This window comes from Canis lupus, chromosome 15 (assembly GCF_003254725.2).
Source record: "Canis lupus dingo isolate Sandy chromosome 15, ASM325472v2, whole genome shotgun sequence".
Taxonomy (NCBI): domain Eukaryota; kingdom Metazoa; phylum Chordata; class Mammalia; order Carnivora; family Canidae; genus Canis; species Canis lupus.
This window is the reverse complement of record NC_064257.1, coordinates 13,791,852-13,814,347: the sequence shown is the minus strand read 5'-3', so window position 1 is coordinate 13,814,347 and position 22,496 is coordinate 13,791,852. Positions and strand designations below refer to the sequence as shown.

At 45.7% G+C, this 22,496-nt stretch overlaps 3 protein-coding genes across 9 annotated transcripts in view; 1 reads left to right on the top strand and 2 right to left on the bottom strand.

Annotated features, from left to right (window-relative positions):
• The window catches only part of ATPAF1 (ATP synthase mitochondrial F1 complex assembly factor 1), a 30,980-nt gene extending 25,829 nt beyond the window's left edge, over positions 1 to 5,151 (bottom strand). For 3 of the 5 annotated variants that reach the window (XM_025420198.3, XM_049094420.1, XM_025420199.3), the window contains exons 1-2: positions 4,192 to 4,508; positions 1,063 to 1,171 (exon numbers count right to left, since the gene is read on the bottom strand). In XM_025420198.3, the coding sequence (XP_025275983.1) occupies positions 1,063 to 1,171; positions 4,192 to 4,505 (423 nt within the window). In that variant the 5' untranslated portion in view covers positions 4,506 to 4,508. Of the gene's footprint in view, positions 1 to 1,062; positions 1,172 to 3,540; positions 3,775 to 4,191; positions 4,509 to 5,047 lie in introns of those variants that run through there. The other 2 variants (XM_049094421.1, XM_025420200.3) reach the window with 2 other exon arrangements.
• A 3,545-nt stretch (positions 5,152 to 8,696) lies between these two features.
• Positions 8,697 to 14,996, top strand: TEX38 (testis expressed 38). Of its 3 annotated transcripts, none has more exons than XM_025420203.3 (2): positions 8,697 to 8,762; positions 9,300 to 14,996. In XM_025420203.3, the coding sequence occupies exons 1-2, from the start codon at positions 8,759 to 8,761 to the stop codon at positions 9,890 to 9,892; spliced, it is 597 nt and encodes a 198-aa protein (XP_025275988.3). In that variant the 5' UTR covers positions 8,697 to 8,758; the 3' UTR covers positions 9,893 to 14,996. The 3 variants fall into 3 exon arrangements, with proteins under 3 accessions (XP_025275988.3, XP_025275987.3, XP_025275989.3); XM_025420202.3 differs by having other exon boundaries at positions 8,725 to 8,853; XM_025420204.3 differs by having other exon boundaries at positions 8,741 to 8,853; positions 9,379 to 14,996.
• EFCAB14 (EF-hand calcium binding domain 14) overlaps positions 11,981 to 22,496 on the bottom strand; it is a 44,968-nt gene continuing 34,452 nt past the window's right edge. The window contains exon 11 of the mRNA XM_025420197.3: positions 11,981 to 15,372. Within this exon, the coding sequence (XP_025275982.3) occupies positions 15,197 to 15,372 (176 nt within the window). The 3' untranslated portion in view covers positions 11,981 to 15,196. The remainder of the gene's footprint in view (positions 15,373 to 22,496) is intronic.

Sequence of the window (22,496 nt, the reverse complement as noted above, 5' to 3'; positions counted from 1 at the left end):
AAGGCTTTCCCATGTCATACTGAAAGTTTGTAATACAGTAATACTTCCAAGAGCCACTGATTGTAACATTGGCACTATAAATGTTTATTATAGGAAATTACATTTATTAAAATATTTGTAGTAGAGGCTTGTTTGTTCACATAAAGTTCTAAACTATGTTTGTCATAGGAGGTTGAATTTGCTCCCCAAATTAAGTGACTTGCTTTTGTTCTAATGAACTTAATCAGTTATTAAAAGATTGAGTGGGTACTCTTTTTTTTTTTTTAAATTGAGTGGATACACTTAAATTTAGAATACTCAAGGCAAAAAAAACTTACTGTCCAAATTAAATAGACACCTCTCTTTCTAAAACATAGTGCAGAATCCCAATTTTCCACTGTATGTTATTTCAGGCCCAAACTGCCCATACCTGGATTATTACATATACTTCCTGGTTTTAGCCTCTCCCACTCCAATTCGTTCTGTGTACCAGAACAAATGTGTACTAACCAATACTAAGTATTTTTCAAATTATAGATTGTGAAATCAATTTACTGGATTGTGGCCAAAGATTTTTAAGGGAAAAAAAGTGCATTGCATGTAGTAAAAGCATTGTTTTATAAAAACTCTGCTTCAGCTACAGTCATATACAATTGTGTGTACTGAACTGCAGTGTAAAATACATTTCTTACTGTGTATCATGATCAAAAAGTTTGAAAAGCACTGTACCAAAAAAAAGCACCATGCTTTTCCCCAGCTCTGATTCTTGTCTAAGGGTAAGAGTAGCTATTAAGCACTTTTTTTCCCCTTATCCCTAGAACCCACTGCCATGTGTGCTTTGCCTTGACCTACTGCACCCCCCTGGAGCTTGGATTGCCTTTTTCATCCCTCTAGATCTCTACCATGATTACAGTACCTGGCCAGAAAAAGCAGGATACCATTTATGGATGGAGACTGAGCTGTGTAGAGAGAGGCTACGTTCAGTTCATCCAGCTGGCCCATCAGTGAGTCCACTCCCAGGATAGGGTTGAGGGATGGGGATGCAGTACACTGGTGAGCCAATAAACACAAAGAGGGTCTTACCTTCTGTTCTACACATCTGATAAAGTCACCTTGCTTTGAGTGTCCCACTGGCTGCTTCCGAAACTCAATGCGCTTTTCCAGTCGGGATTCAAAAGCAGCTGGGTCAGACCTGATTAAAGGTAAACCAAAAGTGAAACCACTTGGGACATTTTGAATTTGGAAATAACAAAGCATCATGTTCCACCTCCAGAGAGAGAAAGAGAGAGAGAGAGAGAGAGAGAGAGAGAGAGAGAGAAGACACAGGCATTCAATAGCAAAGGATTTGATCCTTTGATCTTCCAGATCAAGAAACTGGACAAGGAAATTCAGTTATTTACTATTAATCTTCAAGGGGCCTGTATAACGTTCTTCTCTTGCAGGTTATTTCCTAGAGTGATGCAGAGCTTGGCCCCTCAGGTACTTATACTCTGGGTCCTTGGAATTCAAATCCTCAAGATGGGAAGGGGACTTTGAAGTTATCTTGCTTGCTCATCCTACTCAAGCAGGAATCCAATAGCATTCCTACTAGGTGTCAAGCTTTAACTTGAACACATCTAGCTCTTAGACATCTTCACCCCATTCAGAGGTTCAACATCTGTTAATCCAGATCCAGATGATTTAGAGGCTTTAAAAACAGTGAATTCTGGGGCAGCCCTGGTGGCGCAGCGGTTTGGCGCTGCCTGCAGCCTGGGGTATGATCCTGGAGACCCCGGATCGAGTCCCACGTCGGGCTCCCTGCATGGAGCCTGCTTCTCCCTCTGCCTGTGTCTCTGCCTCTCTCTCTGTGTCTTTGAATAAATAAATAAAATCTTAAAAAAAAATAAAATAAACAGTGAATTCTGTAGGATAAGATTTAGCACCTGAGTTTCTCCCTAACTCTCTCTCCAAAGAATTTGCTCCGGCAGATGAATTACCAGAGCTTGTCCTTTATGTTAAAATGAAGCTGGTCTTCAAGCCTAACGTGTAGTTGGGCTGCCATACTTAAGAATTCTTCAATGTGATATTTGGCCCTGTACACTTTGGGGAAGACATCAAACAGGGATTACAGCTCCATGAGACCTGTAGTGTCATAGGTCTGCAGGATCCAAGGACATCCTGATCACTTCTCTGGTGGACTGCTTCCTGATCTAGGCATCGTATGGAGCCCCTCTTCCATAAAACTCAGTTCCAGAGGTGACATCAAGCACTACTCCCTTCATGCCATTACATGGGCAGATCTTCCTCCCCTCCGTTGCAGGCCACCCACTCAGTGCAAAGTCACTCCAGGGATCCTGTCCCGTGGGGTGTGGCACCTGCTCCACTAGGGCTGTAAACGCTAGGACCAGGATTAGTGCTGCAAGCATCCACAGCCACACCTGGGCCTGCCATGGTGAGTGGACAGAGTGAGGAGTGGCCAATGTCTGTGCATTCCTACCTTGGACATCTTTTATCATTAAAAATGTTCTGAGCCTAAATCTATCCAATCATATCTTCACACTCAGGACAAGAAAAAATGTATAATCCCTTTCATCTGAGTACTTGAAAATTGCTCTTGTCGCCCCTTAAATTTTTCTCTAGGTCAAATGTCCTTAGTTCTTTTGGCCTCTCTTCATATACGTGATTTGTGAATATTTCCTCACTATAAAGCTGCTCTCTGGACACCCTCCAGTTTGTCCATACTCTAGATACAATAGGTCTACAGGTAGATCAAATACTCCCAATTCACTGGTGCAAAGTATGACGCAAAAATCCAGTTACTAGGCTTAAGGGGTCAACAGGGCACATAGCCTTATCCCACTGTTGGTTCACACCAAACTTGTGGCTGGTGCTCCAAGAGCCCAGGTTTTAGTGAATATAGAGAGACTGACAGACTCTGCAGGATTAAGAACCTTGTATGGAAACTAAGGAAGATGGACATTATCTAGTCAGTGAGGGTGCTTTGGAAAGCTCACTCTTTAGAAGATAAGAGTATGTGTAAATATTGATGGGAATGATCTGGTGGAGGAGTAAAACATTCCATTCATTGGTTCATGAGTAAGAGCGAATGGGAAGTATTCAGAGTCTGAGTAGACAATTCTCCTAAGATGCCTGCCTGTGAAAGGGAAGAAAAGCCTGGAGGGTAATGTAGGTCAAGAAAAGGCTTTCAAGAAGGAAATCCTTGAGTGTATTTGAATACTGCTGGAAAGAGCGCAAAAAACGATCATGCCTTTACTGACATTTTTCAGAAAGGTAAGAAAGATCACCACGGCAGCAGTGAGATGGACTGGGGTGAAGTGGGGCAGGCTCGCTAGGGGACGACTGCAACAGTCCAGAAGATGATGGAGGAGTAAATGAAGGCCATGGAAGTAGGGAGGAGACAAAACTCAAAGTTACAGGGCACAGTTCCCGGTTTTCTTCCTAAGACAGCTGCCCGCCTACTTGCCAGATTCTCGCCCAGGCCCCTCTAATCCCCTTTCACTCCTTCAGCTCTGTCCACCTCCACTCTTCAGACCCTCCCTGGGCCCCCTTACACCCGCCCACCTCGAGCCTCGGGATCTCGAAGTCCTTTTATCTGGAAGCTGAGGGGTAGTGTAAGGAACCCTGGATCCCAAATCAGATGAATCCCAAGCAGCCCTGCGGCCTCTGGCAGGTCTCGGACTCTGTTTCCTCCTCTTAAAGACAGGGTTCAAGGGCCGGTCCAACTGTGAGCCCAGTAGTCCGGGAGCCCTGCTCCCTCCCCCAGCTTCCTTCCCTGCAGTCGGGGCTGCGGCCTGAGGCCTGGAAGCGGAGCTCCCGGCCAGGCCTCAGGGGCTCAGCACGCGACCCCGCCTAAGTCGCGCCCCGCTATGGAAGGCTTCACGCTCCCATTCTACAAGCAGGGCAGGTGTCCTGGAAACGGCGGTTCCACCCGGGCTGACGCAGGATCCCGCCGCGGCGCCTGGAGAACTTGGGCGCGGGCAGGGCGCGGGGCAGGGCGCGGGGCAGGGCGCGGGGCAGGGCGGGAGCCTGGGCCCCGCAGGGACGCCGAGGGCCGAGCCGCAGCGCGACGTCAGCCGGCCACGCCGCTCCTCCGCGCGGGCAGCTCCCCTCCGGGGCCGGCACCGGGCCGCACGGGGTCCCCGAAGCGCCGCAGGCGTCGGACGCGGCCGCCCCTTCCCTTCCCTTCCCTTCCCGCCCGCCCGCCGCCCGCACCTGCGCAGCTGCTGGATCTTGTCCCGGTAGCGGTCGTAGAAGGGGTTGGCCTCGAGCTCCGCCCCGACCCCGCCGCCGTCGGCCCGGCCCGAGCCGCGGCGCACCGGGAACACGCGCAGCTGCGCGGCGGACACGAGCCCCAGGCCCAGGGCGCGGCTGCGCACGGCGCACAGGCCCCGGTACCGCCCGGCCACCTGCAGCACGGCCGGGCCCGTGCCAGCCGCCGCCGCCGCCACGGCCGCCATTGCCGCCGCCTCCCCCGCCTCCTCGTCCGCGGGCGCGGCGGCCTCAGCTTGCTCGCGCGCCTGCTCCATCGCGCTCCGGGTCCGCCGCGCCCGCGCTCCGGCCCCGAGGTTCCGCGCGCGCAGGGTTCCGGGGCCCCGCCCCCCGCCCGGATGCAGCGGCCGCCGCGCGCCGTCCGCCCCTGGAGGCCGTCTCCCGGCGCTCTGGGTGCCCTTCAGCATCTGGAACCCTGCGAGATGCCAGCCTTGTCTCCGGACATCCTCCTTGTCCCGGACAAGCCCTTATTTTGGCTGGTTTCTCTAGATTTATGTATTTGAGAGAGAGAGAGAGAGAGAGAGACAGAGAGAGACAGAGAGACAGAGAGCACAGGCGGGGCAAGGGAGGGGGAGAAGCAACTCCTCTCGCCGAGCTGGGAGCCCGATGTGGGACTCCATCCCAGCACCCTGGGATCATCACCCGAGCCACCCCAGGCGCCCCTCTTTTGGCTGCTTTTGATTCTCGTAATGCTCTTTCCTTCACCTCTGTTGACCCAATACCACCATCTTCTTCATCCCCTTGAACCAAGTAGGATTTCCCGGTGTCAGACACAGAGACCTCAACATCTGTGCCTCACCTGCTGCCAGCCCTGGGGCAAGCCCACTGCAGTGGCATCCACCAGTTTGCCTTCGTGGAAGTCCTTGTCTGGGTCTTCCTGGTAGAAACCCCCGCCTGAATGGTGGACTCCCTGGGGGCAGGGGCAGGGCCAGGGGCAGGGGCAGGGCCAGGGCCAGGGGCAGGGCCAGGGCCAGGGCCTCCAGCGTTGCTCAGGCCACCCTGCACTCATAGGCCCTGGCCTGTGCTGGAAGTAGTGTGGTGGACTCTGAGACTAGGAAGTCCTTCCAGTGTGCTCACCTATACCTGCCTCAGGATCCTTGCACTGGTTGATGATCCCTCCGCTCAGATCTGCATCAGCCATTTATGGTTCAGTTCATAAGTCAGCACCTCAAAGGTATTTTTCTTGATGGACGCTGTCCCTTTATAGTCTTTATCTCATTACGTTATTTTATCTTCTTCATAGCAGTTATGACCATCTGAAATGCTTAGGTATTTATTTTCTTGTTTACTAATTCATGGATCTTACATTCTAGTGGGATGAGGGACAAAAAATAAAGTTGACCCTTGAGCAACATGGGTTTGAATTGCACAGATCCACATACACGTGGACTTTTAACAACACTGTAAATGTGTTTTGTCTTATGATTTCTTTTTTTTTAAATTTTTATTTATTTTTTGTCTTATGATTTCTTTAACATTTTTCTTTTATCTAGCTTATTTTATTTGTAAGAATATAGTATATAAGAGATGCCTGGGTGCCTCAGTCAGTTCAGCATCAGACTCTTGATCTTGGCTCAGCTCATAATCTCGAGGTCCTGGGATCGAGCCCTTTGACGGGCTCCATGCTCAGCACAGAATCTGTCTGAGTCTCTCTGCTCCTCCCCACTGTTTGTGTGCACGTGCTTTCTCTCTCTCTCAAAATTAAAAATAAACCTTAAGGGATCCCTGGGTGGCGCAGCGGTTTAGCGCCTGCCTTTGGCCCAGGGCGCGATCCTGGAGACCCGGGATCGAGTCCCACATCGGGCTCCCGGTGCATGGAGCCTGCTTCTCCCTCTGCCTGTGTCTCTGCCTCTCTCTCTCTCTCTCTCTGTATGACTATCATAAATAAATAAAAAAAAAATTTAAAAAAAAAAAAAAAAAAAAAAAAAAAAAAAAATAAACCTTAAAAAAGAATACAATATATAATACATATACATAATATGTGTTAATCAACAGCTTGTGTTATTGGTAAGGTTTCTGGTCAACAGTAGGCTATTAGTAGATAAATTTGAGGGAGTCAGAAGTTGCACATGGATTTTCAACTGTGCAGAGGTCATAGTCCCTAATCCCCATGTTGTTCAAGGGTCAGTTGTAATGTTAGATAATGATACATGTTATGCCAAAAAACGAAGCAGGCTGAGAGAGATGGAGATAAGACGACACTTGAGCAGAATGCTGACGGAAATGAGGGAATCATCTGTCTGGATATCTGGGAGAAGAGCCTTTCGGATTGAGGGAACAGCAAATGCCTTGATGCAGGAGCAGGCTTGCCCTATTTGTGGAATAGCTAGGAGGTTCTTTTTTTTTTTAAGATTTTATTTATTTAATCATGAGAGATGAGAGATGAGAGAGAGAGAGAGAGAGAAAGAGAGAGAGAGGCACAGACACCAGCAGGGGGAGAAGCAGGCTCCATGCAGGGAGCCCGATGTGGGACTCGATCCCAGGACTCCAGGTCCAGGATCACGCCCTGTGGCGAAGGCAGACACACAACCCTGAGCCACCCAGGCATCCCTAGCAAAGAGGTTCTTATGTGAAGAGGTATGGGGAGGGGTAGTTAGATCACTTCGGGCTCTGTAGACCTTGCTTAAGGATTTTGGTTTTTATTCTGAGTAAGGGGAAAAGGCACTGTAGGTTTTGAGCAGAGAAGTAACATGTTCTTTTTTTTTTTTTTTTTTAACCTACTTGTTAAAAGGATCATTCTGGCTTCTGGCAAAATACAGGTTTGGGGGAGCAAGGATGGAAGATCTCCCAAGGTGACCAGTTTGTCTTAGTTTACTCAAGACTTTCCTGGTTTTAGTGTAGAAAATCATATGTCCTGGAAAACCTCCTCAGTCCCAGGCAACCGGGTCTCCCTGTAGGGTGACCAGTACTCCAAGCAGGGGAGGGTGGTGCATAGAATGCAGTAGTAGTGGTGGGAAAGTAGTCACATTCCAGATGTGTGTTGAAGGCAACGCCTAATGATTGTGCTAACAGAGTGAACGTGGCTGTGAGCAAATGAAAGGAGCTGAGGGTGACATCCAGGCTTTTGGCCTGAACAACTGGAAGGGCAGAGTTGCCATTTACAGAGAGGAGGAAGGCTGGGGTAGATTTTGGAGGATGGATGATTGGGAGTCTGGCTTGGGCATGTTCATTTGAGATAACTTGATAGACTTAATCCCCTTAAAGGTAGGCATGTCAACCTGGCTGTGAGGTGAATGAGTCCAAAGTCCTGAGGAGCAGTTTGGGCTGGAGATAGAAGGCGTGAGCTGTTAGTGTCTGTGTAACACTTAAAGCCATGAGTCTGGATGAGACCACTGACGGAATGAAAGTGGACGGAGGGCTGAGGCCTGGAGCACGCTGGCATTTAGAGAGCAGGGAAAAGAGAAATCAGCAATGAGACTGAAAAGCAGCAGCCAATGAGATAGGAGAGCCAAGCAAGCAGAACCTGGAGGAAAATCCACACTGAATAGTGCCCCACGTCACATGCCGGGGGTGGGGGGCTACAGAGAAGAAGTAATAAAATGGTGCCAGTAGCTGAGCTGGCCCAGGGGTGCAACTCAGGGCTTCACTAGGGAAGGGCTTTCTAACTGGACCACCTCAGGATGTGCCGCAAGTCTCCCACTCAGGGGAGTCTTGTGGTGCCGGCTGCTGAGGAGGGGAGATCTACCCCCGGGGTTCAGGCTCCTGACAGAGCTGGACTACACAACTCTCAAAGTCCCTTAAAACTGGAGATGATGGGATTTGGGGAGACCAATAGAAACAACTGTCCCAGAGTAAGGGGACTGAGCTGGGCTTGGAAGACAAGCAGGTGTTCACCCAGGGGGTAGCAGGGAGGGCACTTCTAAGTAGAGGAGCAGTGTGAGCAAAACGCCAGAGATGTGAATAGGCCAGGTATGTTCAAGAGTCTGGCTGGGTCAGAGCATAAGGTGTATGAAGGATAGGGAGGAAGGTGAGGCTGGAAAGAGATGTAGGGCTGGCTGGCAGGGAGCTCCCACAGGGCCTGAGGCCCAGGAAACATTGGTTAACACCTATTGAAGGAAGGTAACTAAACAAGAGATTCTAAGAGTGAAGGACTGAGGCGCTGATCACTTAGTTGCCTTGAGCAGATTTTCTCCTGTAGCTTGGTTATAGAAGTCTTGACGGCAAGGCTGCCCAAAGTTGTGTGTGCTCCCTGCCCTGCTCCCCACTGGTGACAGGTGTCCATCAACTGTTTCTTAAAGCCCAGCAACATGGATAGACCTCTAAGACACATGGGGGCCTCTCTGAGAGTTCACCATAAGGGGTGGAGGGCAGACAATTCGGTGGGAGGATCAGTCCCAGGCAGTAGAGACACACTAGGCCTAGGAGACACCATTGGATGGAATCTCTTCCTTCTGTTAACCCAAGACCTCATAAGCACTGCCCCTAGAATGTTTAATGCTCAGAACCCAGTGACCTCAGCTTTAGGGAACAATGGGACTAAGCACTCCAGGGCCTTCTATTGGCTGGGCAGATGGGTAAGTGAGCTCCTTCTCCCCAGAGCCATCAGCTGGGTACCAAGACTCGACCTTATGGATTCCCAGCAGGAGGATCTGAGCCTCCCTGGTGGTAAATGCCCCTTCAGTCTCTGTCCCTTACCCTGTACCTTAGCTTGGGGCAGATACTCAGGGAAGACCTTTTACATGGATGGGGTGGTGGCTGCCTGCGTGGAGGAGTGCTAAGCAGTTAGGATATTGTTTCCTCTAGGAAACTAGGGATCAGTGGCAGAGAATCATTGTTTCTCCGCTGAACCAGAAGGGGGTTACTATGAATACCCCAGGCCATCACGGCTGAATGGGTATGTGGGTATGATGGAATAGGATGGGACACCAGTGTCCCTGTCACCTATAAACTCTTGCTTCCTTGATGGGCTTTGCCATTAGTAAGGTTTCTCAAATCGGATTGGATGGGTCCAGGGTTGGGAGCAAGAGGCTCGACTGAGTCTGGGCAGGTCATGCTTTCTCTAGACCTAGCTTTCCTTATCTTGCATTGCCTCTTTTTCTCTCTTGCCTTAGTGTGGGTCTCATTGTACTTTGGATTTCTGGGGCTGTGTTCTGTGGTAACTGGTGGCTGCATTCTCTTTCTGCACTGGAGGAAGAACTTGAGGCGGGAAGAGCGTGCCCAGGCGTGGGTGGAGGTGATGAGAGCCGCCACGTTCACCTACAGCCCACTGTTGTACTGGATTAACAAGCGTCGGTATTATGGCATGAACACAGCCATCAACACGGGGCCTCCCCCTGCTGCCACCAAGACTGAGACTGAGGTCCAGAATTCAGATCCTCTATGGGAGTTGGACATCTCTGAGAGCAGGAGCTCTGTTGCCGAAGACAGCAGCCCCAAGGTGGAGGGCCCTGCTCTGCTACAACCTGCATTGCAGCCCCTACTTTCCCCAATGCTGCGGTCCCAGACCAGCTCCCCACTTCCAGTTCCCATCTTTCAGGAGGTGCCCTTTTCCATTTCCCTGTGCAACCTGCCTCCAGTGATGAACCACTCAGTCTCCTACCCTTTGGACACCTGTCCTGAAAGGAACATCCACTTCCGTTCCCTACCCACGATGGCCCATGGAGACCACTGCTTCAATGCCAAGCCTTTTGCTTCAGAGTTGTAGCCTGCTCTGACGGCGGGAGCTGGAGGTAACAGGGGCAGAGCAGGAGAATGGAGCTAACCCAAGGGAGGTGGTATTAACAGAGGCCAAAGGCCATCTGGATGTCACATTATGAAAGACTGAAAAAAAAGCTCAAGGCTCCCTTGTGTCTCATTTGTTGTTAGAAGGCAATGTCCCTCCCCTGTTGGATGGGGGCACTTTGCAAACTGAGCTGAAGTTCACCAAGTCATAAACAGGAACTAGAGGGTTGGCTGTGGGAAAAGAGTGAATCAGCAACATCCCTCTTATTCAGTATTTAAGACCAAAAAAACCCCACATTCCAGACTGTGGGCCAGGTATCCAGCCAGGGGCACTGCTGTTCTGTGGGACATTAAAAATTGCTGCCACCAGAGAGCTGCTGGGGGTGCATGAGCTATGGCAATTCAGTGGCCATGCCACACGCAAAACAAGTCATGAGATCCACGAGCCACACTGCATTCCTGGCTGAACTGCATGCTATACTGATGATGCACTGAGATCTTTTATGATTGTCCCTACATTAATACAAGAAAACTGCCAAATGGACCTCACAATCCTCCTCTTATAAGGGGAGAGACAGGTTCCAAGGGCATTTGCTATATTGCTTTTATGTTGCAGAGCCAGGTCTCAATTTTGTATCTGTCTAGCACCAAAGTTCTTGGTCTTCTCAGCAAACACCATGGTGTCCCTTCCCTGAAGATAAGTTGTTAGAAAACACTTGGCAAATGATTGTGTGTGTGTGTCTGCAGGGTGTAATTAATGTGGTCGATAGACTGGCTTAGGAGAAGGGCTGGTCACTGAACCCTCTAAAATTACATACAAAATGTTTTTTTTTTTTCTTTTTAAATTATCAAAGGGATCCATGGACCTTCCGAAAGTTAATATCCACTATATGGGGATATTAATTTCTGTGCAGTTTGGAAACAATCCTAAAAGCAGAGACAAAGAAAATATTGGCTATTTGGTTCCACTTTTTTTAATTTATTTTTTATTTTTTTTATGATCACAGAGAGAGAGAGAGAGAGACAGGCAGAGACATAGGCAGAGGGAGAAGCAGGCTCCATGCACCGGGAGCCTGACGTGGGATTCGATCCCAGGTCTCCAGGATCGCGCCCTGGGCCAAAGGCAGGCGCCAAACCGCTGCGCCACCCAGGGATCCCTGGTTCCACTTTATTATTTTTTTTTTAATTTTTATTTTTTTATTTATGATAGTCACACAGAGAGAGAGAGAGAGAGAGAGAGAGGCAGAGACACAGGCAGAGGGAGAAGCAGGCTCCATGCACCGGGAGCCTGACGTGGGATTCGATCCCGGGTCTCCAGGATTGCGCCCTGGGCCAAAGGCAGGCGCCAAACCGCTGCGCCACTCAGGGATCCCCCCTGGTTCCACTTTAAAGGAAGCCCAGCTCCACCCCAGAAATAACCCCAGGATATAAATTTTCCCCTTCACTTTGGGAATGAAGAAATCATCTCACCATATTTGTAAATGAGATAAGCTTTATGTAGTCACCCCTGAAGGGAAAGGCCCCCCAGATCATGTATGTTTGCTTATGTGTGTGTAATCCCAGAATCCTAGTAAATATGTAGAATTTTTCTTTTTTTCCCCTGTGTGAAAAAGCCCTAGCCCCTATATAACCTCTCTCTTGTAATGGATTTCATTCTCTGCCCCGCCACCTGTATAAAAGACAGTGGAACATTCCTTGTAAACATGCTTTTCCACTGAACCTTAAAAAAAAAAAAAAAAAAAAAAAAAAAAAAAAAAAACTCCAAGAACCAACCAAACAAAAACCTAAAACACAAAACACTAATAGAGACCAAGTGGAGTTTGGCTGATACAGAGAGACGAAGGGACTCCCTCTCCCTTTATCCCACTGCCTCTAGCCCGGCAGATGCCCAAGCAGCAGACTTCACTTCTTCAGGCTAGATGCTGCAGTTCTTAAGGCAGATTCTTCACCATCTGTTAGTTCTTGCTTTTGAAAGGATAAAGGAGTCTATAAAAATAGGGATCAAAGCAGATTTTTGTTTTCTTAGTAATTGAAGGTATGAGGTGGGGGGAACCTTTAGTCACAGACACAGTAGGAGAAAAAGGAAATGTTTTATTTAGATAAATTAAAATAGCTGTATTACTGATATGAAATAAGCAAAGCGTAAGTCATAGAGACTTTGAATTCATTCACTCCCCAAAGGGAACCAAAATTGCTCATACATTACCAAAATAGCTCCACTAAAGCAAAGTAGATTTACGTCTCTTAATATGAGAAAACAACAAGGTAGGTTAGGTTCGTATAACAAACAATACACACTCTATAAAGTCTCAGGAATACCCAAATGCATTCTGGTTTGGATATGAAAGAAGGGACCACATCTAGCTGGTGTTGGTAAGTAAGCCAATGAGGTGTGTAGCAAACAAAAGCTGTCACTAAAAACAACTCAACAGCAAGCCATTATGCGTATGAGCCCATCACAGTCAAAGTCTTCAACTGTGACCGGCAAGACCAGCAGTGGAAGTGGGGGCAACAGAGCAATGTCCAGCAAAGCAACGTAAAGTGAGGAAACACCAATGGAAGGAAAAGTAGCAGGTGAGGGGTGTCCTCTTCAGCTTTGCTGTACCAGACACATCCCTAAGTGCCAGGTCCCTCTCTGCCTTAAGATGACAATACACTTACCCCTAAGCCAGGTTCTTTATTCCTTTGATTCTTTTCTTCCTGTAACACCTTTTTGGTCCTCTGATTTTTAGGGAGGCTAAGTAATAAACATTATCCCAGATAATAAAGGCAAAAGAAAAGGACCAAGAAGCACTGCTTTGGGTAACAGGAAAGTAGCAATAGGAGCTGCCAAGGTGAAAAGGTAAAAGTATTTGAAACAAACCCCAAAATCCAATCTTCCTCTTAGAGCTGAGACTAGGGAGGCTTGAGTACAGCTCAAAAGTCACACGTCGGGTAAGACAACTTCCAAATAAAACACCCAAATTAACACTGAAGAACAAGCTCATCAAACTCAAGCCAATGAATCCCCTCCAACCTGGAACAAAAGAGTTCCAGATACCCTCGTTCTGCCTGGGAGATAGGACAGCAGCACAGCAAGGGTATTCATAGTCTGAGAGTGTAGCAGGAACACCTGCCAAATGTGGTAGGGGAGAGGTACCAATACAGCTGGGATGGGAGCCACGTGAGCTTGAGGCGGGACGAAAGGTGATAAACTGAAAAAACTGACTTCTCCCGGTATAGCTATATGATACGAAAGAAAAGTACAGACAACAAAGAGTTAAGGGGTCCTCAGAGTATCTGCCTGTGAATAAGAATTTGAAACTCAAAAGGACAAGCTACATTACCCTCAAGTATATTTCATATAAATCAGTTCTCAAAAAAATACCTTCCAGGTACAGACACGCTATTTATGGTACAGTATATATAAATATAGCAGTATAATTCAGTTTATTGCTAGAATTTTATTTGGTTGTTACAAAATCTGTAAGGGTATATAGATTTCAAAGGGGGGGGGCAGCATGGAAGGTAGCTAGAAGAAAGAGTTGTCTTCAAGTTACCTAAAGTGCCAGGTGAATTTTATGCTATATTTTAACCTTTCCAAGAAAGAAAAAAAGTTCAGATAGGTGAAGGAAGTATTGTCTTAAAACAAAAGAGAAGCATAAGCCATAATGAGGTAAATAGACACATTAGTAGGAAAAATCCTCATCTTGTTTTAACTAAATTTGAATACTTTCAGAAAAAAACAAATCAAGGTTAGCCAGTGGCTGAACTGAATATCACGTAAAGAAAAAAACCAGCCCTTAAATGTTTAAGGGTGCTTGACAGTATCCCTGGGTAACAGGGTAACCTGGACAAAGTTAAAATGTGAACGAGCTCCACTAACGATGTCTGTGCCATGAAAGCTCTAGTTTCTCCCTGACTTGGACTACAAAACAGTTACATTTCAGTTTTTCCTTTCATGTTGCCCAAAACCTTCTTCGAAGAATAGCATGTGCCCACGTGCGTGCGCGTGCACACACACACACACGTAACATGGGTGTGTGATTCCTTCCAGTCTGGGGACCTTTTGTACCAGGTCTACAGAAGTCTTTAAGGGGAAGAGTATTGTGCTTGCTTATTATGAGCTATGAAAAAAACTTGCTGCCATCATGTGATGCCCCCTGCTCCAGGCCTGCCTGATACTGTTTGGCATCCTCTGGACAGAATGCCTCTGGCTGCTTCTGAGCTGACAACTGTGAGGGAACCTGATATGATTTCAGGTGCTGCACTTTACTACCTCTTTGGCGTCAGCCCACAGAGGAATGTACTAGGTACTTTTTGGTAAGCCTTCCGGTAAAATCTCAAGGAGTTCCTCGGGTCAAAATGAGGGGCCAAGCCATCCCTTACAGCTCCTCCTGGGTAGCTGGGCTGGCATAGCAGAGGATGCAGCCCTGCCATGCAGAATGGAACTTGGACCAGAGCTGAGAGTTGGCTACAGTTCTAAGAGAGGCTTGGGTCGGCGAGTGGGGGAAGACAACCTAGCTCACCTGGTGGAGAAAATGTAGCTCCCCACTGGATAACTCTAGGCTCATAAACCCTGAAATAGGATTAAAAGTGAGAAAGGCCCCCACCAAGACTTCTCTGATTCACCGGTGGGATCAGCTGAGGTGGACAGGAACCTTTGTTCCTTTGCCAGAATCTTACTTTCCTGAGCCTGGAGGTAGCACGTGAAGGAGGTGCCTTAACAAGACATGGACATAGTTTAAGCTGTTAACACGTTAGTGATTTTTAATAACAAGTCATTTGTTCACAGCCTGTTTCAAACCATTCTTCCGACTTCCCACAAAATATGCACAATTCTTTCTTTCATTTTAAATATTTACAAACAGAAAAGGTCTAGCTTTTAAAGGAAAGACATTTTCTGAGTCTGTATAAAGTGCAGCTAATTTAAGGCAAATTTACGTGAAATATAAAAGGTGGCTTACTCTCTATATACATTTTCCAGTTTTAAAAGATAAGGTTTCCTTCCCTAAAAAAAAAAAAAAAAAAAAAATGAGGGCTTGACTTTTTTCTAGGTTTTGAAATTAAGATCTTTCTGGTTTTAGGAAATCATAGATTTCTGAATATAAGTAAAATGGCCTTCTTTTTTAAAAAAATAACTTTTTTTATAGCTTTTTCAAACAAGTTAAAAGATGGCAATGTGTCTGCTACAGTAGTTTGGAGGACCAGAGGATCGATGGGTAAGTAAAAGGATTGTTTTTGTTAGATGAGTAGGTATTAGGTAGTCCTAGGTATATACCCATTTCTAAAAATATGCCTGATGAGCCTAGACACCTAAAGCTACCCTTAGCTCCAGGAAAGAATATCTTCCATCGCCATCAGAATCAAACGGTCTCAAAGTCTCTAGTCTTGGCATAGCAGAACCTAAGGAGTTCCAGATTTCCTGGTAGGTCAGCTTCCCATTCATGTCCTGGCCAGTCTTGTGGAATAAATCCTGAAGATCTGTCAAAAAGGAAATAAAAAAAACTGTGTAAGTCCATACATAAAGCTAAATTTACTCAACAGTTTAAAAAGTAGCCTCAGTTGAACTCAGAACACTAAAAGCTATTTTGGGGATCCCTGGGTGGCGCAGCGGTTTGGCGCCTGCCTTTGGCCCGGGGCGCGATCCTGGAGACCCGGGATCGAATCCCACATCGGGCTCCCAGCATGGAGCCTGCTTCTCCCTCTGCCTGTGTCTCTGCCTCTCTGTCTCTCTCTGTGTGACTATCATGAATAAATAAATAAAATCTTAAAAAAAAAAAAAAAAGCTATTTTGTGGGAGTGAATGGGTGACGGCACTGGGGGTTATTCTGTATGTTAGTAAATTGAACACCAATAAAAAATAAATTAAAAAAAAAAAAAAGCTATTTTGTAGCCTTTGTTTCCAAAAGGTAAGGCTTAGTATCTCACTCAATTAAAAAGACAAATTCTTGACCCTTTAAGAATGAGAGGGACACTGGCATTATCCTTCTATCCAAAATAGAAGCAGTGACAGATATTACAACAGAAATGAATGGGCTGGCATTTTCTGTCCAAGGCTTTCCTTTCAAATTTGCCAGATTCTTTTTTTTTTTTTCCCTAAGATTTTATTTATTTATTCATGAGAGACACACACAGAGAGAGGCAAAGACACAGGCAGAGGGAGAAGCAAGCTCCCTTTGAGGAGCCTGATATGGGACTCAATCCCAGGACCCTGGGGTCACGACCTGAGCCAAAGGCAGATGCTCAACCACTGAGCCACCGAGATGCCCCCTGCCAGATTCTACTCTTATGCTGAATGGGCAAAAAAGGACTGGAAAGGCCTGAAGAGCTAATGATAGGAGCTGAGCCATAAAACAGATTATGGCATACTGTTGGTCAGAGTTACCATATGACTTAGCAATTCCATTCCTAGGTATGTACTCAAAAGAAATAAAAACATAACCTACACCAACACTGGTACATGAATGTTCATAGCTGCATTATTCCTAATGGCCAAAAAGTAGAAATAATCCAAATGTCCATCAACTGATGAATGGATAAAATGTAGTGTATATCCATACAATGGAATGTTATTTGGCCTTTAAAAAAGGAATGAAATACCACCACATGTTACAACATGGATCGATCCTGAAAACATTACACTAGGTCAAAGAAGCATGCTGAAAAAAGCATATACAAAAGGTCATGGATCATATAATTCCATTTATATGAAGTACCCAGAACAGACAAATCCAAATATTTTGGTTGAAAGATTAGTGGTTGCCAGGGGCTATGGGCTAGGGGAACAGGGAGTCACCAATGGGTACAGGTTTTCTTTTCAGGATGATAAAAAATGTTCTGGAATTGGATAGTCGTGACGGTTGTAAAACGTGTGAATATACTAAAAACTACTGAATTATACATTTTTAAAGGGTGAATATTAAGGTATGTGGATTATAGCTCCATTAAAAAAAAAAAAAGCAGGAGGAGGAGCAAGATGGCTGAAGAGTAGGGTCCCCAAATCACCTGTCCCCACCAAATTACCTAGATAACCTTCAAATCATCCTGAAAATCTACGAATTTGGCCTGAGATTTAAAGAGAGACCAGCTGGAATGCTACAGTGAGAAGAGTTCGTGCTTCTATCAAGGTAGGAAGAAGGGGGAAAAAGAAATAAAGAAACAAAAGGCATCCAAGGGGGAGGAGCCCCGCGAGGAGCTGGGCTAAGGCCAGGGCGAGTGCTCGCAGGGAGTTGGAGCAGGACCCCAGGAGGGCGGGGATGCCCTCAGACTCCCTGGGACACTAACAGACACCTGCACGCCCAGGAGAGTGCACCATACCCCGCGGCCGAGCTCCCTAAAAGACTGCAGCGCCCACGGCTGGACCGGGAGCAGCTCGGAGGGGCTCGGGCGGCAGCTCCGCGGAGTGGGCTGCGCGGCCGGGAGCGCGAATCCAACAGCGCAGGCCCCGGAGCACAGGACGCCGGGGACACAGCCCAGGATCCTGCCTCCACCCGGGACAGGCAGAGGGCCGGGACAGGCAGAGGGCCGGAGGGCCCAGCACAGCAAGGACACTCCTGCCCCGAGCTGAGCAGATCAGCGGCCCCGCCCCGGAGCCTCCAGGCCCTGCAGACGGAGACCTCTGGAGTTCTGCGGGGGCTGAATCCAGGGCTCCAGAGCTGGTCCTGCCACTGGGGCTGTTCCTCCTGGGGCCTCATGGGGTAAACAACCCCCACTGAGCCCTGCACCAGGCAGGGGCACAGCAGCTCCCCCAAGTGCTAACACCAGAAAATCAAAATCAGCACAACAGGCCCCTCCCCCAGAACACCAGCTAGACCGACAAGTTTCAGGGGAAGTCAAGGGACTTAAAGTATACAGAATCAGAAGATACTGGGATCCCTGGGTAGTGCAGCGGTTTAGCGCCTGCCTTTGGCCCAGGGTGCGATCCTGGAGACCCGGGATCGAATCCCACGTCGGGCTCCCGGTGCACGGAGCCTGCTTCTCCCTCTGCCTGTGTCTCTGCCTCTCTCTCTCTCTGTGTGTGTGTGACTATCATAAATAAATAAAAATTTACAAAAAAAAAAAGATACCAAATATTTAAAAAAAAAAAAAAAAAAAAAAAAAAAAAAAAAAAAAAAAAAAAGAAGATACTCCCCCGTGGCTTTTTTTTTTTTTTTTTTTTGATTTCTGTTTGCTTCCCCCCCCCATTTTTTCCCCTCTCTTTTTTTTTTCTTCCTTTTTTCTTTTTCTCTTTTCTTTCCTTCTTTCTCTCCTCTCTTTTTCTCCTTTTCCCAATACAACTTGTTTTTGGCCACTCTGCACTGAGCAAAATGACTAGAAGGAAAACCTCACCTCAAAAGAAAGAATCAGAAACAGTCCTCTCTCCCACAGAGTTACAAAATCTGGATTACAATTCAATGTCAGAAAGCCAATTCAGAAGCACTATTATACAGCTAATGGTGGCTCTAGAAAAAAGCATAAAGGACTCAAGAGACTTCATGACTGCAGAATTTAGATCCAATCAGGCAGAAATTAAAAATCAATTGAATGAGATGAAATCCAAACTAGAAGTCCTAACGACAAGGGTTAACAAGGTGGAAGAACAAGTGAGTGACAGAGAAGACAAGTTGATGGCAAAGAGGGAAACTGAGGAAAAAAGAAACAAAAGACCATGAGGATAGATTAAGGGAAATAAATGACAGCCTGAGGAAGAAAAACCTAAATTTAATTGGGGTTCCCAAGGCCGCCGAAAGGGCCAGAGGGCCAGAATATGTATTTGAACAAATCATAGCTGAAAACTTTCCTAATCTGGGAAGGGAAACAGGCATTCGGACCCAGGAAATAGAGAGATTCCCCCTAAAATCAATAAAAACCATTCAACACCTCAACATCTAATACTTAAGCTTGAAAATTTCAAAGATAAAGAGAAGATCCTTAAAGCAGCAAGAGACAAGAAATCCCCGACTTTTATGGGGAGGAGTATTAGGGTAACAGCAGACCTCTCCACAGAGACCTGGCAGGCCAGAAAGGGCTGGCAGGATATATTCAGGGTCCTAAATGAGAAGAACATGCAACCAAGAATACTTTATCCAGCAAGGCTCTCATTCAAAATGGAAGGAGAGATAAAGAGCTTTCAAGACAGGCAGGAACTGAAAGAATATGTGACCTCCAAGCCAGCTCTGCAAGAAATTTTAAGGGGGACTCTTAAAATTCCCCTTTAAGAAGTAGTTCAGTGGAACAATCCACAAAAACAAGGACTGAATAGATATCATGATGACACTAAACTCATATCTTTCAATAGTAACTCTGAACGTGAACGGGCTTAATGACCCCATCAAAAGGCGCAGGGTTTCAGACTGGATAAAAAAGCAGGACCCATCTATTTGCTGTCTACAAGAGACTCATTTTAGACAGAAGGACACCTACAGCCTGAAAATAAAAGGTTGGAGAACCATTTACCATTCGAATGGTCCTCAAAAGAAAGCAGGGGTAGCCATCCTTATATCAGATAAACTAAAATTTACCCCGAAGACTGTAGTGAGAGATGAAGAGGGACACTATATCATACTTAAAGGATCTATCCAACAAGAGGACTTAACAATCCTCAATATATATGCCCCGAATGTGGGAGCTCCCAAATATTTAAATCAATTAATAACCAAAGTGAAGAAATACTTAGATAATAATAAACTTATACTTGGTGACTTCAATGTAGCTCTTTCTATACTCGATAGGTCTTCTAAGCACATCTCCAAAGAAACGAGAGCTTTAAATGATACACTGGACCAGATGGATTTCACAGATATCTACAGAACTTTACATCCAAACTCAACTGAATACACATTCTTCTCAAGTGCACATGGATCTTTCTCCAGAATAGACCACATACTGGGTCACAAATCGGGTCTGAACCGATACCAAAAGACTGGGATCGTCCCCTGCATATTCTCAGACCATAATGCCTTGAAAGTAGAACTAAATCACAACAAGAAGTTTGGAAGGACCTCAAACACGTGGAGGTTAAGGACCATCATGCTAAAAGATGAAAGGGTCAACCAGGAAATTAAGGAAGAATTAAAAAGATTCATGGAAACTAATGAGAATGAAGATACAAGCATTCAAAATCTTTGGGACACAGCAAAAGCAGTCCTAAGGGGGAAATACATCGCAATACAAGCATCCATTCAAAAACTGGAAAGAACTCAAATACAAAAGCTAACCTTACACATAAAGGAGCTAGAGAAAAAAAGCAGATAGATCCTACACCCAGCAGAAGAAGAGAGTTAATTAAGATTCGAGCAGAACTCAACGAAATCGAGACCACAAGAACTGTGGAACAGATCAACAAAACCAGGAGTTGGTTCTTTGAAAGAATTAATAAGATAGATAAACCATTAGCCAGCCTTATTAAAAAGAAGAGAGAGAAGACTCAAATTAATAAAATCATGAATGAGAAAGGAGAGATCACTACCAACACCAAGGAAATACAAACGATTTTAAGAACATACTATGAACAGCTATACGCCAATAAATTAGGCAATCTAGAAGAAATGGACGCATTCCTGGAAAGCCACAAACTACCAAAACTGGAACAGGAAGAAATAGAAAACCTGAACAGGCCGATAACCAGGGAGGAAATTGAAGCAGTCATCAAAAGCTCCCAAGATACAAAAAGTCCAGGGACAGATGGCTTCCCAGGGGAATTCTATCAAACGTTTAAGAAGAAACCATACCTATTCTACTAAAGCTGTTTGGAAAGATAGAAAGAGATGGAGTACTTCCAAATTCGTTCTATGAGGCCAGCATCACCTTAATTCCAAAACCAGACAAAGACCCCACCAAAAAGGAGAATTACAGACCAATATCCCTGATGAACATGGATGCAAAAATTCTCAACAAGATACTAGCCAATAGGATCCAACAGTACATTAAGAAAATTATTCACCATGACCAAGTAGGATTTATCCCTGGGACACAAGGCTGGTTCAACACTCGTGAAACAATCAATGTGATTCATCATATCAGCAAGAGAAAAACCAAGAACCATATGATCCTCTCATTAGATTCAGAGAAAGCATTTGACAAAATACAGCATCCATTCCTGATCAAAACTCTTCAGAGTGTAGGTATAGAGGGAACATTCCTCGACATCTTAAAAACCATCTACGAAAAGCCCACAGCAAATATCATTCTCAATGGGGAAGCACTGGGAGCCTTTCCCCTAAGATCAGGAACAAGACAGGGATGTCCACTCTCACCACTGTATTCAACATAGTACTGGAAGTCCTAGCCTCAGCAATCAGACAACAAAAAGACATTAAAGGCATTCAAATTGGCAAAGAAGAAGTCAAACTCTCCCTCTTTGCTGATGACATGATACTATACATAGAAAACCCAAAAGCCTCCACCCCAAGATTGTTAGAACTCATACAGCAATTTGGCAGCGTGGCAGGATACAAAATCAATGCCCAGAAATCAATGGCATTTCTATACACTAACAATGAGACTGAAGAATGAGAAATTAAGGAGTCAATCCCATTTACAATTTCACCCAAAAGCATAAGATACCGAGGAATAAACCTAACCAAAGAGGTAAAGGATCTATACCCTAAAAACTATAGAACACTTCTGAAAGAAATTGAGGAAGACACAAAGAGATGGAAAAATATTCCATGCTCATGGATTGGCAGAATTAAGATTGTGAAAATGTCAATGTTACTCAGGGCAATGTACACATTTAATGCAATCCCTATCAAAATACCATGGACTTTCTTCAGAGTTAGAACAAATTATTTTAAGATTTGTGTGGAATCAGAAAAGTCCCCAAATAGCCAGGGGAATTTTAAAAAAGAAAATCATAGCTGGGGGCATCACAATGCCAGATTTCAGGTTGTACTACAAAGCGGTGGTCATCAAGACAGTGTGGTACTGGCACAAAAACAGACACATAGATCAATGGAACAGAATAGAGAACCCAGAAGTAGACCCTGAACTTTATGGTCAACTAATATTCGATAAAGGAGGAAAGACTATCCACTGGAAGAAAGACAGTCTCTTCAATAAATGGTGCTGGGAAAATTGGACATCCACATGCCGAAGAATGAAACTAGACCACTCTCTTTCACCATACACAAAGATAAACTCAAAATGGATGAAAGATCTAAATGTGAGACAAGATTCCATCAAAATCCTAGAGGAGAACACAGGCAACACCCTTTTTGAACTCGGCCACAGTAACTTCTTGCAAGATACATCCACGAAGGCAAAAGAAACAAAAGCAAAAATGAACTATTGGGACTTCATCAAGATAAGAAGCTTTTGCACAGCAAAGGATACAGTCAACAAAACTAAAAGACAATCTACAGAATGGGAGAAGATATTAGCAAAGGACGTATCAGATAAAGGGCTAGTTTCCAAGATCTATAAAGAACTTATTAAACTCAACATCAAAGAAACAAACAATCCAATCATGAAATGGGCAAAAGACATGAAGAGAAATCTCACAGAGGAAGACATAGACATGGCCAACATGCACATGAGAAAATGCTCTGCATCACTTGCCATCAGGGAAATACAAATCAAAACCACAATGAGATACCACCTCACACCAGTGAGAATGGGGAAAATTA